General features: G+C 37.7%; 2 protein-coding genes across 6 annotated transcripts in view; both read left to right on the forward strand.

The window, feature by feature from the left end:
- Positions 1-16,657, forward strand: part of LOC149246828 (Pseudouridine synthase family protein) — a 362,779-nt gene that overhangs the window by 230,957 nt on the left and 115,165 nt on the right. For all 5 annotated transcript variants that reach the window (XR_016266560.1, XM_089458033.1, XM_089458032.1 and 2 more), the window contains exon 9: positions 2,141-2,240. Coding sequence is in view for 4 of the 5 variants with exons in the window: in XM_089458033.1 (XP_089314159.1) it covers positions 2,141-2,240 (100 nt within the window). In the remaining variant the exon portion in view is untranslated. The remainder of the gene's footprint in view (positions 1-2,140; positions 2,241-16,657) is intronic.
- Positions 12,285-15,684, forward strand: LOC149246829 (uncharacterized). The gene is made up of 4 exons (XM_089457533.1): positions 12,285-13,155; positions 13,270-13,411; positions 13,536-13,806; positions 15,586-15,684. The coding sequence occupies exons 1-4, from the start codon at positions 12,348-12,350 to the stop codon at positions 15,682-15,684; spliced, it is 1,320 nt and encodes a 439-aa protein (XP_089313659.1). The 5' UTR covers positions 12,285-12,347.

Genomic DNA, 16,657 nt, shown 5'->3' on the forward strand with positions numbered 1-16,657 from the left:
GTTACAAACTATATTTGTTTAGATAAATAAAATAATAATATAATTTAATTAAAATTATAAAGTAAATTAAATTAATTAAATATTTAAATAAAGTTAATATTAAATACAAATAAAACCTACGTAGCCTACCCTAAAGAAAAGAGTAAATCTACTCAATCAAATCTATATAAAGGCTCAATCAAATATAAAAGGTTCAATCAAATCTATAAGCATGTAGAGCTCCACGCAACCAGGACAAAGACACAGAGACGGAAAAGAGGAGAAAGATGGTGATTTGGAGAAATATAAAAGGAAAGGGATATGACTGGGAGAAGGGGGAGGACCTTGTAGGAATGAGTAAAATTACTGCAGAGAGCCACAAACAGAGAAGGAGATTGAAGCCTTAATTGTTCTTGGGTTTTTGGGCACGGGGGTAAAGTACTTCAATTGTGAAGTACTTTGGAGCTGGGTACCGAGATTGTGCCCAGTTTTGCTGGGAGGTTTTGATCATTTTGGTAACAGAAGCGAGACCAACAACTATCAGAAACACTATCAAACAAAATTTCAATTTCATCAAGTTCAGGAACAACCCCAATCGAAATTACAGGTAAGTACTTGCTGATGTTTTGCTGAAATTAAGAATGTCTGGATGCTTCTTAAAGTTTAGGGCTTCAGTTCTGTATGAATGATTAAATTTAGGGCGTTACAGTAAATTGATGTATGCAATGATTAGATTTAGGGCTTTGCAATATATTGATGTATGTAATGACTAGATTTAGGGCTTTACATTTTGTAATAATCTCTCTGGTTAAATTGCACCATTAGGGTTCTACAATTTGATAACTTGCTCACTCTGAATTACAGAAACTGCGCTCGAAGATAAAATTTGTGCTTGTTCTTCAATCACAAACAAAGCTCTGATACCATGTTAGAATTCCATAAAACCTAGTAAATAGATTCGTAATTTTCTAAGTGTAAAAACCCAGAATTGTAAACAACTGATATTTTGGAAACTTATATCAAACATACTGAGTTTTCTAACATGCACAATGGAAAAATTCAGAAGACAAACACATCAACCATAAAACACAAGATATACCCAGAAAAACCCAACTCTGAGGAAATCCTTCAAGCTTGTGTGTATTTTATTATTTTTATGCAGCAAAAGGTTTGCTTCTAAGAATTACAACAAGGGAGAAACTTCCAAGTTTATCACAAGAAAAATACTTGTCTACTCTCCAGCTAAATCGATCCCTTCCTGTGCATTGGATTTGCGAAATTCCTGTGCAGACCAACAATTCGATCCATACATGCGAATAGATCTCTGCGCTGGGCTGTAAAGGCTTGGCCCTCACTCGATTTATTTTGCTTGGATGCTGAGTTCTGCGATCTGCTGAAACCCTCACTCTTCCTTAGTTGCACTCTCACACCTGCTTGTGCTCTCACTCTCCTCTTATAATTTTGACTTCAACCCTAATCTTCTTTTCAATGGCTCAGATTAAATTGTGATCAATGATTGAGATTAAATCATAAGTTAACTTGGGAATTTTTACTTTTTCCTAAGTCTAACTTTAAGAAAAGTTCACAAATGGTTTATGTTAACGTTCCATGATCTGATACCAAGTTAGTTTTGAAGCAAGCATAGACATTCATAATAAATATGAGAGAAGAGAATATGAAACTATGTTGATTAATGTTGCTGCAGACTTACATGTCACTCTCTCATTTACGTCATTTCTTGCATACATTATTAAGAGTGTCGACAAGCCTGCTACAGTGGTTTAACCTCCTACCATAGAAACCTTGATTGTTATTTATGGTGATGACTCCTGTTTCATGCCACTTAACACTAACACTAAAGTTCACAGAATACAGAATTTGATTTTGTAATGTTGAATATTGGAACTTGCTGTTTGCCCCTCCAACAACAGATGCACCTGCTTAATCACTACAGGGATAGTGGTAATTATCCATCCTACTAGACTGCTTGAGTGAAGCAAATAGATTCTTTACCATCAACATTCTGCTTGGTTTTTGGATATTTAAGTAGGGTCCATAGTATTTGAACAGTATCAGTGATTTGGAATGGTGGCTAATGGATTGTATTGGGTCATTTGACACAATGGATTTCTGATGTTATGTGCTTATTTTGCTGTTGCAGATGAAACGGAAATAGATTATGTCAGAGTATTGAACAGAGCTCTTCCCAAGGACATTCGTGTTATTGGTTGGTGTCCTATTCCTTTTGACTTCCATGCAAGGTTACTCTTCCTCTCCATCTTGCTTGTGTTCTTTATGCTTCTATGATACTGGCATTGCATTTTGCTAGAACAGGAAATTATGTGTTGGGTATTTGTGTGAATGACTTTGTCTATGTATAAGTGTGTGGGCACAGGCCATGTATTTATATCCTTATTAAAAGGTTGAACTTGAAATTTATTAACATCAGTATGTCTATTTAGTAGATAAGATAATTTTGTTAATGTTCACCAATGACCAAAGAATAGATTAGCACGTTTAGTTGATAGATCCAATTAGCATCAGCCTATGGAGCGCCAAGATATTTTCAAAATGCTAAAAGATGAAAATATACATATGAAAGATAAGAAAACTACATCAAAAGGGTGAACCAAGAAAGTGAATCCTAGAAAGAGAAGAAACAGTACTCAATATTAGATATAGAGATAGAGTTAGAAGTAGAGGAGGGAGTGCAAAGGTCCTTGTCATGATCTACATTGTGAAGTGCTAATGCAAACGTTCATAATGTTCTATGGAGAGTGCAGCCGTATGCTGCTTGGAAGCGAGAGCGACAATTTTCAGAAGTTTCTGGGTCTGGAGCAATTTTGGGAGCATTTTTTTATATAATGTATATCTTAGATATTTTGATGCGTATATGCCAACAAAAGCATGTAGAATGATGAATTAGATATAACAAGCATAAAAACATGGATTAAACCATATAACATCAATAATATAGTAGTTAAAATCTTCATCAACCATAGGTCCACAAGTTACAACATCTCGATTCTCATCAACCTTAAAGTTTCAAAATTCAATATATAACATTTGTCATCACTAAAGTTGTACTTGTAACCATTACCAAACTATAACAAAGAATATCAAACATTAAATGAAACATTTCAAGAAGCATCATATTCATAATTCATTACCAACGAGTTATAATTGCCAATTTCAAACTTCAAACTTAAATTGTCATATATTGTTTACAAAAAATACCATAATAAATATGAAAGAGTCAATAGTTATTAAAAGTACTAGAAAGTAGAAACTAAAAATGACAAGTAAATCTACTATCTACTAAAATTTCTTCTTGCCACGTGAAACTTCTAATTTCTTTTCTCGTGATCTATGAACAATGGGAGTCTCCTTACGCATAGTTTAATTCTACAATGGCCATGAACCATGTCCAAAACTAGAAGGCAAATGATCTCCACACAATGTTGTAGATGGAGGTGGCGGCAAAGCTGGTGCAACTTGAGCTCTACTAGTGGATGATGGGGGTGGCATTACTGTTGATGCTGCTTCATCCTCATCGTCTAAAAGTTCTGCTTCCAATTGTTCTAAATGTAAGGCTCCACCCTCCAAATTATCCTACTCCAGGTTGTTGTCCCAAGTGATATATGCTCTATCAAATCGAGCCTAGACACAATAATGTGTCATCAACTTCAAGTTGTAGTGTACATAAACCAAGCTTTTTGACAGGTTTTCATTGAGGCAGTTTCTTTTGACATTGTGGATGAAGCTATAGGTGCTCCAACACTTCTCTGCACTTTAATTACCAATTTCACCAAAGATCCCCTGGAGCCATACATGTTCCACCATTCAATAAGATCCAATCTATCTGTATCATTGATTGCATGCAAAGAACCAAACAATCCAGTGTCATCGAAGAATTTTCTTATTTCTCCATGTAATCTAGAACACTTTTCCCTGTCAGGGACCAACTTGTCTAATGCTAGCATGTACCCATTTTGTACCGTTGAATCTTAATGGCGTTTCCTCCTAACCCCACCCCCAGGTGCACGTTTGGCCAACCAAGATGGAGAGTAGTATTTTGGCGTACAGACATATGCCAAGGCATGGAGTGGAACATTAAGATTATCCACCTTTTGAACACATGTTTGTAAATATGATCATACAAGATGGGATCTTTCAGCTGAACAATATCTTTGATTTTCTCTAGCATGCTATCAATCTGCTCATACACCTTCCCAATCACTAGCACATCTGTATCTGCAAAACGAATCATGTTATAAACTATGTCACATGGTTCAGGGTCAAATTCGAGTGCGCAAACAATTAAGTTCGATTCGAATTCGAATTTTCTGATGAGGTTCGTATGAGGTTCGACATTAAATTCGACTATACATATTTTTCAATATATATATATATATGTATATGACATAAAATAATAAAAAATCAAAATCAATCAATAAAACTATATGAGTAGCAATGAGCACCCACAAGCCACAAATCACGACCATTATTAACTTCACGGTCCAAGCGGCGTGGACAAGCAACGTTTAGAAATTGAATTCAGGAAATTGCAGAGAATACAACACGCAGTGACAACACTGAGCACAATAGAGCGAGTACACTTAGACTAAAGTTGGCTTGTGAAAATCTATGGATAACCATGGTAAATAAAGCCAAACCAGTGGCCACCGTGGGAAAATAATTGGCAGGAAGCAGAACAAGAGAAAACCATGTGCTGACCATGGTTTTTCTCATAAACCTTAAAAAAATGGACAAAAACTGCCCGAAATCTAACCTCGAACCCCAAAAAGTTTAAAAAAATAATGAAATTCGGCTTCAGGTTCGTCTTTAGGTTTGCCTTCAGGTTCGAATTCGTTGAGGTTCGACTATCAGGTTCGCCGAACTTGAACTTGATTTTTTTTTTGGTTCGCCGAATTTCGAACCTGAAGGTTCAAATTCGGCGAACCCTGCGACATTGGTTATAAATGGGTTCAAATTCGGCGAACCCTGCGACATTGGTTATAAATGGGCTTGGTGAACTGCAAAACATTCTTCACACTTGCCCAAAATTGACAATCAAGAACAATGTCCTCCACCTCTTGAAAATATTTCCTATCAGATGTGGTTGCAACCCTGTCCTTTAATACCTGCTGTGATTCACTTGATAGCATGCTAGCCAATGCCTCTCTTACCTTCAAAAGGCGGCTAAAGGTGAGACAATAGCTAGCAAATATGGTCTTTGAAATCTTTAGTAGCTCCAACCTTGAGTGATTGTAGAAAAGGCCATGAGAATTGCTATGATTGGTAATAAATCTATCATATACTTTCCTTTCCTGTAAAGTGAACCAATCCATTTGTGTTCAGGTTCATTTATCTTAATAATGTCATGCATCGAAAGGTTCATCGTGTGAACCAAACACCCAAACCAAATTATGTTGGGGTATCTATCCTCAATGATTGCTCTTGTTGCCTTACAATTAGAAGCATTATTAGTAATGACTTGGATGTCATTGTATGGCCCAATACTTTCAATTGTTTGAATTAATGGTTTTGTGATGTTGATGCCAGACTTGAACTTATTTGAGGAGTTATGAGATGAATAGAAGACTGCACTAGTAGCAGACACACCAATAACACTTATCAATGGTTTTCCTTTTATAATTGTCCAACCATCAGATACAATGGATATCCCATATTCATTCCAAGTATTTGTGAATTTACCCAAAGCATTTTTTATTTTGGCTATTTCCTAATCAAGTCCCACGATTCTAGCTTTGTCATAACCATGGCTTTTGTATCCTTTAGGGGCATCATTGATGGAAACAACTATTTCATGCCAATAAGGTGAGTGCAGTGTTGAAAAATGTATAACTAGGTTCGGTCTTCATAAGTATTAAATGTATGCTTGTAAATATAAAATGAAAAAGAAATTATTATTATTATTATTGGAGCATGGCTTTCATGCTAAAGTTCTTTTATTTTATAGGTCAAGCACCCATTGAGTGCTTCTAGGGTTTGTCCTAGGTATAAGAGTCATTGTCATATATTGAAGACTCTATGGGCACATTGTAAAATGTAAAGAAAAATTTATTCGTCTTTAAAGTGTCAAAATACCTCCAAGATCAAGTTGGCCTAATGAGCTGTCGAGTCGACCTACATGAAGAGCCACGTCCAACCTTGAAGAAGCCTATATATAAGAGGAACTCATCCTTCATTTGGATCATTCACTCTCTTATATCTCATGCGAAGAAGTAGGAGGAGAAATCGAAGAAAGAAGTGTGAAGTAGAAGTCGAAGAAGTCAAAGTGTTTCTGGGCCTTATCTATTCTTCTGGAAGATCGAAGTTAGGGTTTCTGTGCTGGATCTTCCGGGGTTTGATTTTGGAAGCAGAAGAGAAGGAAAGGCAAGTAGAGGTCTCTTCGGGCATCTTACTAGACCTAGGTCTCAAGTCAAGGCAAGCAAAGTCAAGAGGAAGGCTATTAGAGGGAGATCGAAGTCTCCTAGAGAAGCAACAGTAGTTGCATTAGTTGCTAGTGAGCATAATTTCGGGTCTACTGGGAGGTCAAAGATATTGCAGCAGGAGGCTGTGGTAGACTTGATCTTGGAGGGTATTTGTTTGAGTCTAGGTCATGGTATTCGTCAATTGAAAGATCTAAAAGATAAAAAAGAGATTTACGGGTTTTCCCCTCAAGAGGAGGGGTTTTGGCTCTGGCTTGTAGCCTATATACTGTGTCACTGTTCTCACTGTTTTGGTAGCTGTTTGATGTATTGTACATTGGAATAATAACGAACAAAGCTAATAAGTAAAAGGTAACATAAACAGTTATCAAGTTAAGAGAATTAACATATTCATTGCCCAATTGAATTCTCAACATGGAATTAGAGCTTTGGTTTTCTAAGGGCATCATGAAGATCTCCTCTACAATGAAGAAGTTCATCAAGAAAATTGCAAGCCATCTCAAGAAAGGTACTAAGGAAGCCTTGAGGTTCATATTCTCTCCAAAGAAAGCATCAATCAATGAAAGAGATGAAGGTCTCTTCTCGGCTCTCTCTGGTACATTCCAAGACAAAGACATCTAGGTAATTGATAGTGGTGCATCAAGGCACATGACTGGTCACTCCAACCATTTGAAGGCCTTATCGAAAATCCGCTTACTCTGTGGATTTTGGTGGCAACAAAAACTATCTGGTGAAGGGCATTGGATCAATTTCCATAAAACTCAAGGATGGAAGCAACATCCACCTTAACAACATTCTATTTGTTTCAGGTTTGCACAAAAATTTACTTTCTATTTCAAGTTTAGAAGATAAAGGAGATAGAGTAGCCTTCGTTGATGGAAAAGTAGTTGTTTGGGGAAAGACTCAAGCATATATCAAGCTAAAGTTATTGGTATTCGAGAAGGAAGGCTTTACAGGTTAATATCTCATCTAAACCAAGCCCTAGTTCACAGTGAGATTAGTCCATGTGAACTTTGGCATCGAAGGTTTGGTCATCTACATTTCAAAATACTTCCAACTTTAAATCCCATAGTAGATGGAATACCGAATTTGAAAGAGGATCATGAAGGTGTTTGCAAGGGATGTGCATTGGGCAAGAATACAAAGAGACCATTTGGAAGCAGTGCTTGGCGGTCAAAAGAAATCTTGGATCTCATTCTCTCTGATGTGTGTGGCCCTTTGACTCGAAAATCACTTGGAGGCCATCTATACTTTGTCACATTCATAGATGATCATTCAAGAAAAACCTGGGTTTACTTAATGAAAACCAAGGATGAAGTATTTATAAAATTTCAAGAATTCAAGGCTGAAGTAGAAAACCTTATAGAAACAGGAATCAAGATACTGAGATATGATAATGGAGGAGAATATACATCCAAAGAGATTATAGCATTCTGTAAGGAGTCTGGGATTAAGAGGGAGCTGATAGTCCCATACAATCTCGAACAAAATGGGGTCGCAGAAGGAAAGAATAGATCCATTGAAGAAAGTCTAAAAGCAATGTTACATGATCAATATCTACCTAAGTTTCTGTGGGAGAGGCAACAATGACAACGGTCTAGATTCAAAATTGATGTCCTCATAGATCTCTAGATAACAAGACTCCAGAAGAAGTGTTCACTGGGAAGAAGCCATTTGTAGATCATCTCCAATTCTTTGGGTGTCCTGTGTATATTCATATACCAAAGGACAAAAGAAAGACGCTGGATCCTTCTGGTATGAAGGGAATATTTGTTGGGTATAGTAATTCATCAAAGGCCTATAGAATCTATATGAAAGATGGACATCACATTGAAGTTAGTCATGATGTCATACTTGATGAGAGTATAGCATTCAAGAAGTCAAAAGAACTTTCCGTTGATTCTGATGAAAAAGAACTTCTGATATTTGAGGAGGAAGTTGACAAGGAAGGAGAAGGATCACACCATGAAGAAGAAGGGGCAAGTGAATCTGTTCAACTCGTGGTCATTCCTGATACAAGGAAAATACTTAATTGGTTAAAATCCAAACTACTTGATGTAGAAGGTCATGGGGCAGCACAAGGATCATTTAGAGAAAGTAAGAGACCCAAGAAATATTCTGGGTATGTTGCATACATGACAAATTAATAGAAGTAGAACCATCCACCTTTGAAGAGGCTGTAGAACATCGAGAATGGAAGGATGCCATGAATGAAGAGTATCAATCTATAATGAAGAATGGAGCTTGGGAGATCGTACTTAGGCCTAAAGACAAATCTGTGGTTACTTCGAAGTGGATCTATAAGATCAAGCATGCAGCTGATGGAAGTATAGATACGTATAAAACAAGATTTGTGGTTAGAGGGTTCTCTCAACTTGAAGGCATCGACTGTGAAGAAACATTTGCTCCAACAACAAGATGTACAACGATTCGATCATTAGTTTCTGTCGCAGCGTCGATGGGATGGAACATCCACCAAATGGATGTCAACACTGCATTTCTGAATGGCACTATAGATGAAGAAGTCTATATAGAACAACCCTTGGGATTCAAAGTCAAAGATAGGAATGCATATGTTTGCAGATTGAAGAAAGCATTATATGGCCTCAAGCAAGCACCAAGGGCATGGTATGCTAGAATGGATGCATACCTATAGAGAATAGGCTTCACAAAAAGTTCTGCTGACTCGAACCTTTATATTAAGGTTGTAAACAATGAACCTGTAATTATTCTTCTGTATGTAGATGATCTTCTCTTGACAGGTGTAGAAGGTCGAATTGAAGAATGTAAGAAGCAACTGGCAGCAAAATTTGACATGAAGGATCTTGGGCTGATGCATTACTATTTGGGACTAGAATTCTGGCAAGGACCGAATGAAATCTATTTGGGTCAAGGAAAGTATGTGATCGAGATTCTAAAGAAGTTCGACATGATGGACTATAAACCTATGACCACTCTGATGATCACAAACTTGAAGAGACTGAGGAGTTCCGAATCAAGCCCTATGGATCCTTCTAGGTATAGACAACTTGTTGGCTCATTGATGTACTTGGTGAATACTAGACTAGACATATATTTTGCAGTAAATGTACTCAGTCAATTCCAAGTGGAGCCAAAGCATGATCATTGGATAGCAGCAAAGCATATTTTGAGATATTTGCGAGGAACCATCAACTATTGTCTGAAATATGATAAAAGGAATGATGTCCAAGTGAGTGGTTATACAGATTTCGACTGGGGAGGCAGTGAACAGGATGGAAGAAGCACAATGGGAGGATGTTTCAATTTAGGATCCTCCATGGTCTCATGGATGAGCATAAAGAAAGACACTATTGCTTTGAGTAGTGCTGAGGCTAAATATGTTTGCAGCATGTGAAGTAAGTAGAGAAGTAGTATGGTTAAGGAAGCTGTTATCCGACTTGTTTGAAGGACCGATGAGCCATACAATTATACTTTGTGATAGCACCAATTGTATTCGTTTGCCTGAGGATCCAATGTTCCATGGAAAGACAAATCACATCAAAAACAAGTATCACAATATTCGAGAGCTAGTACAAAATGGTGTGTTGTAGCTATGGTATATCTCCATTGATGAACAAGTAGTTGACATATTGATGAAATCACTTCTGAACAAGAAGCTTGTATACTTAAGGGACAAGCTTGGTTTGGTGGATTTGTCCTCCCTAATTGAGAGGGAGAGATAGACACTACATTCTTGTCTTCACTTGGGAAGAAAGAATGGAGGATTGGGTAACCATCTGGCATTTGATACTCTTTGAGAATGTGGTAGGGCATTCAAGACAAGAGTAGTTGTGGACCGATATTCTTTGAGGATTAGCTACCCAAGATAAGAATAGTCCAATGGGAGGTCATACTCTATGAACACCCGGGTGGGGTTTGTACCTTGGGGGACAATGATGATGGTGTCTATACATCATTTGTTTCGCCAACATTGTGCTCTGATCTTGTGGAGAGATAGAGCTATTAGTTAAGGCCTTGCTATGTGACAACGCTGGTTAATATGATGCTAGACAGATGGGTTACCGATCCGACGTTTCTTATGAGATCTCTTCAGATTGAGAATAACCATGTACCTCTTATGAATACCTCCCTAGTTAAGAGGGAGTGTCGAAAAATGTGTAACTAGGTTCGGTCTTCATAAGTATGAAATGTATGCTTGTAAATATAAAATGAAAAAGAAATTATTATTATTATTGGAGCATGAGTTTCATGCTCAAGTTCTTTTATTTTATAGGTCAAGCACCCATTGAGTGCTTCTAGGGCTTGTCCTAGGTATAAAAGTCATTGTCATATATTGAAGGCCCTATGGGCACATTGTAAAATGCAGTGTTGCACACATCGCGATTTAATCGCGATAAAATCGGAAAATCGCGATTTTTTCAAAATGCCGATTCAAATCGCGATTTTTATCCAAAAAATCGGCGGAAATTTTTTTTAACGATTTTTATCGAAAAAATCGCGATTTTTAAGGAAAAAATCGCGGGAGGCGCGGGCAGCGGGGGTTTTATATGTAAAATCGATTTTTTGTTTATTCATTCAGCAGTCCGCCGCGGAGGAGAAGGAGGAGAAGGAGAAGAAGGGAGGGAGAGGGTTGCCGTCGCTTGTGGGAGCCGATTTTAGGAGGAATCCAAGCCAAGATCGCGAATTTGTCCATAAACCAGGTATGTAGATTAATTTTTTTTTGTTTTGGTTCTCTAAAAACTTTGTTTTTCATTGTTTTTAAAGAATTTTTAGAAATTTTTCATTGATTTGGGATGGGTTATTTGTTATGACTATGAGAACCAATTTTTGATTTTTATTTTCTCATTTTCTTTAAACATTGTTTATTTTTTTTGATTTTTCATTGTTTTTTGGGTTTAGAAATTCAAATTGGGATTTTGGAAATAATTAGCTTGTAATTTTGCAAATGCTAAATTGTAATTTGTATTTACTATTTACTATTATCATTTATGTAATCCTAAATTCCTATTTCCTAATCCTTATTTTTCCATAGGTTTGCAAATTCAAAATTCAAAAACAAACATGCCAAGGAAATTGGATCCTTTCTGGGAATATGGTGACCCTAAAACTCCGAATGATAGACAAAACTTGATTTGCAAGTTGTGTGGAAAGGAAATATTCGGGGGGGTGTACAGGTTGAAGTTCCACCTTGCACAAATCCCTGGACGTGATGTGGGGCCCTGTCTAAAGACAAATGCTGAAATTATCCAAAAAGCCATGAGAGCATTGGGAGAATTAGAGCACACTAGAGACGCCAAAGAAGAACTCAAAAGGCAACTAAGAAGGTCAGTTGAAGGAAGTGGGCCAAGTGGCACAGGTTCTACTGCAGCGTCAGTCAATCCGTTTGCTGCATCATCATATTTTGTTCCTCGAACCACACCTGGTTCACAACCAACTATCGGTTCAATGATGAAAAGAACTGAAAAAGAAAAAGCTGACAAGTTGATGACAAAATTTCTCCTCTGGAGTGATATTCCTTTCAGCATTATAAGGAATAATCCATTTTTCCAACCTACTCTTGATGCTGTTGCCAGTGTTGGCCCGGGGTACAAACTCCCTTCTCTTCATGATTTCAGAGGCCGGCTTCTTCAAGATGAAAAGCGTGACTGCACCCAAAGATTGGAGGATTTTAGGGCATCATGGGCACAAACAGGATGCACTGTTATGTCAGATGGTTGGACTGACCAAAAGGGGAGAACCCTTATAAACTTCTTGGTTAGTTGTCCCTTGGGGACTATGTTTATCAAATCTGTTGATGCAACTCATCAAATCAAAGATGCAAAAAATTTATGTGATTTGCTGGATGTGTTTATTTTGGAGGTGGGTGCAGAAAATGTTGTCCAAGTCATAACGGACAACGCTGCAAATTATGTTGCTGCTGGTAGATTGCTTATGGACAGGCATCCTACTTTATTTTGGACACCTTGTGCTGCCCATTGTATTGATTTGATGTTAGAGGACATAGGGAAAATTCCCTTTGTCAAAGAGGCTGTTGACTCATCAAAAACCATCACAAAATTTATTTACAATCACACATCTGTGCTTAGCTTGATGAGAAAATGCACCAACAACAAAGAGTTGGTGCGCCCCGCCATTACACGGTTTGCGACGAGTTTCATATCTCTTCAATCCCTCTTGAATTCTATGTGGGATTTGAAGAGAATGTTTGTTTCAGAGGAGTGGCGTTCTTCGCCAATGAGCCGCAAACCAGAAGGAGAGGCCGTCTGCAGACTTGTTTCATACCAAGAAGACTTCTGGGCGGGAGTGCAGGAGGTGTGCGCTGTCACAGAACCTTTGGTAAAGGTTCTTCGGTTGGTAGATGGTGAGAAGCCCGCAATGGGCTATTTGTATGAAGCCATGGATAGGGCCAAAGAAGCCATTCGGTCCTACTATGATGACAAGGGAGATGATGGGTTCCAGAGACAACTCCTTCTATGGAAGGTCATTGATGAGCGATGGAACAACACACTCCATCGTCCCATTCATGCTGCTGGCCTTTTCCTGAACCCTGCATTTTCTTATGCATGTGGGTTTAATTTTGATGTTGAGGTCGTGGAAGGATTATTAACCTGTGTCCAGAAGATGGTGAAAACTCCAGAAGAACGTATGGAGGTCTCTAGACAAATTGAGCAATATAAGTTGTCAGGTGGCACATTTGGCTTTGAGATGGCTATCAATGATAGGACGGTTAAAATCCCAGGTATTTTTTAGTTTGTAGTATGTACTTTGTAACTTTGTTTCAAATTTCATTGTTTCTTCAAATTCCATTTTTTTCTTATGTTTATTTAAAATTTTCTTTGTAATTTTGTTGTAGACGCATGGTGGAAGATGTATGGTGGCAGAGTACCCCTTTTGCAAAATCTTGCCGTGCGCATCCTCAGCCAAACATGCAGCTCCTCGGGATGTGAGCGCAATTGGAGTGTATTTGAAAAAATACACAACAAGAAGCGCAATAGGTTAACACTTAAACATTTAAAATATTGCAAATTTCCAAATAAATTTTTGAATTCATTAAAGTTTTAAACAATATTTTTTTTATAATATTAATTATTAATTTATTATTTCATGAACTTTGTACAGGTTGGAGTCCCATAGACTTAATGACATGGTCTATGTCTACTACAATCTTCGATTGTGGGTGAAACAACTAGAGAAGACACCTGATACGGAAGCCATCTCATTGGATGGGATTGACACCACTGCTGAATGGAGGGTTGAGACCGAGAGGCCTCTCATGGATCCCACTGAGGATTGGTTAGTGCAGGATGAGGGGGAGGAGGAGGGGGAGGAGGAGGAGGAGGAGGAGGAGCAGGAGCAGGAGGAGGAGGAGTTGGAGGAGCAGGAGGAGGAGGTGACACCGCCTACCCGGGCTACCCGGGCTACCACTACCACCAGTAGAGGACGTGGTCTCCGTCCACCTCAGCCTCTTGTAGCTGCTACTACTAGTTCTTCAGCTTCTAGAGCACGTCAGACTCCACTGCCATTTCCACCACCACAGGCACCAGCTTCTACATCTAGAGGGAAAGAGAAAGCTGTGCCATATTCTCGCAAGAGGGGCAGAGGAAATCAATAGGATTAGACTTTCATTTTATTGTATATGACATTATGACATGATGAGATACATTATCATATTTTTTGTTGATATTTTGAGGCTGAGTTGGACTTGGGACTCAGGACTTACTATTCAGGACATGATTCAATGTTATGTGTGATTTTAGCGCTAGAAATGATATTGAACATCTTATATATTAGTTTTTTTATCATATTTATGTGTCAATGTATTTATTTTATGTTGTAGATGGTTTAGATATTAAAAAAATTGAAAAAAAATGAAAAAAAAATGAATATTTTTGTGCCAAACGATTTTTAACGATTTTTTTCCCGATTTTTTCCCGATTTTTTTCCCGATTTTTTCCCGATTTTTTCCCGATTTTAACGATTTTTCCGATTTTTTCCCGGCGCCGATTAAATCCCGATCGCGATGTGTGCAACATTGGTAAAATGTAAAGAAAAATTTATTTTGTCCTGTGTCAAAATACCTCCAAGATCAAGTCGGCCTAATGAGCTGTCAAGTCGGCCTACATGAAGAGCCATGTCCAACCTTGAAGAAGCTTATATATAAGAGGAACTCATCCTCCATTTGGATCACTCACTCTCGTATATCTCATGCCAAGAAGTAGAAGAAGGAGAAGTCAAAGAAGGAAGTGCGAAGTAGAAGTTGAAGAAGTCAAAGTGTTTCTGGGCCTTATCCATTCTTCTGGAATATCGAAGTTAGGGTTTCTGCGTTGGATCTTCTGGGGTTTGATTTTGGAAGCATAAGAGAAGGAAAGGAAAGTGAAGGTCTCTTAGGTCATCTTACTAGCCCTTGTTGAAGAATCTAGGGCAGTTAGAGTTAATTGAGATTCTTCTTCACAATGATAACTATTTGTGAGGGATTTTAACTTTTTTTTAATTAGCATAGTCTTCTCTTGATATTATTAGTGTATGTATTTCTTACATCATCAAACAGTTGCCAAAATACAAGAGACAAAGACACACGATGCTGGCTTTCTGCAAGGGCCAAAACCTCTCCCTCTTCGAGAGGAAAACCTGCACGAAATTCTTCTTATAGAGATTTTGGTTGACGAATACCAAGACCATGATCCTTGACCTGCTAGGCGACTCCAAGACCAAAACACCAATCCTCTTCTAGCTGTGAGATCATAATCACTATTGCAACACTGAAGTCAACTTTAATGCATTACTGAGATTTCTATTACTGTTGTAGTACATCAATTTCATTATTCCTCCACTCACCTCTCTACATCTTTGTTAAGATTATGACTTGAGGATCATGATTGAAATTATGATCACCATCATCCAGAATGCTTGCTGATACAGAGTGTAACCTTATTATATATATGTCGAGTCTCTGACTATGTTTCCTTCATGTATTGAGATCTTCGTTGTTATAGGTATGTTGTGTTTATTATGTCGAGACAGAGTATCATAGTTGAGTTACATCATAACGAATACGCTGTGATCATAATTAATCCAAGACTGTAATTATGCTGAGAGAGAAACTATATCAGTTATGCGTTGACTCAGAGATAATGCTGAGATTGTAATTGCGTTGAAACTGTGATCACAGGAATGCCGAGACAATGTATTCTCTTCCTTCACTGAGACAGAGTATCCACCGAGATTGTATGCCGAGATACTACACTTTGCTGTGCTTACCGAGACTTAGTTACGATGAAGTCATTGAGATTGTCTTTATGTCATCCTAGGGTTACTTGGGAGCGGGAGCGAAAGCGGGGAGCGGGAGCAACATTTTCAGAAGCTCCCGGTTTGGGAGCAAATCCTGGAGCGTTTTTTATATAATATATATATATTTTTATATTTTTTTATATTTTGATACATATATGCCAACAAAAACATGTAGAATGATGAATTAGATATCAAAAACATAAAAAACATAGATTGAACCATATAACAAAAATCATCTAGAAGTTATATTCTTCATCAACCATGTCCACAAGTTAGTAACATACAACTTATTGAGTCTCATGAATCATGATTCATCAATCTTAAAGTTTCAACTTCAAGCTTTCAAAATTCAATATATAACATTTATCATCATTGATCACCAAAGTTGTACTTGTAAGCTAAGTTTAACCATTACAACAAATAATATCTAACATGAAATGAAATGTTATAAAATGAAACAACTTTCAACTTTCACGAAGCATCATATTCATAATTCATTACCAATGAGCTATAATTGCCAACTTCAAACTTCAAACTTAAATTGTCATATATTGTTTACAAAAATATCATAATAAATATGGAAGAGTCAACAGTTATAAAAACTACTAGAAACTAGAAAAGACAAGTAAATCTATCATCTACATCTTCCTCTTGCCACCATGAATAATGTCTAATTTCTAAACAGGTCGTGGTGGTCTTCTAGGAGTCTCCTCCCGCACAGACCCACGACCAGAACCAAAAGGCACATGCCCTCCACGTGAGGATGTACATGGAGGCGGCGACATCAAAGGAACAAGACTCGAAACTCGAGCACTGCTACTTGATGGTGGGGGTGGCATGGTTGTTGCTTCATCTTCCTCTCTCATAAGTTTTGCTTCCAGTTCTTTAATATGTATAGTGCCATCCTCCAAATTATCGTCCTCTGGGTGGTTGTCCCAAATTTTATATGTTGT

The sequence above is a fragment of the Pinus tabuliformis genome, chromosome 7 (assembly GCF_031772625.1).
Source record: "Pinus tabuliformis cultivar Carrire ecotype Pingquan chromosome 7, CPIR1, whole genome shotgun sequence".
In the NCBI taxonomy this organism is placed as follows: domain Eukaryota; kingdom Viridiplantae; phylum Streptophyta; class Pinopsida; order Pinales; family Pinaceae; genus Pinus; species Pinus tabuliformis.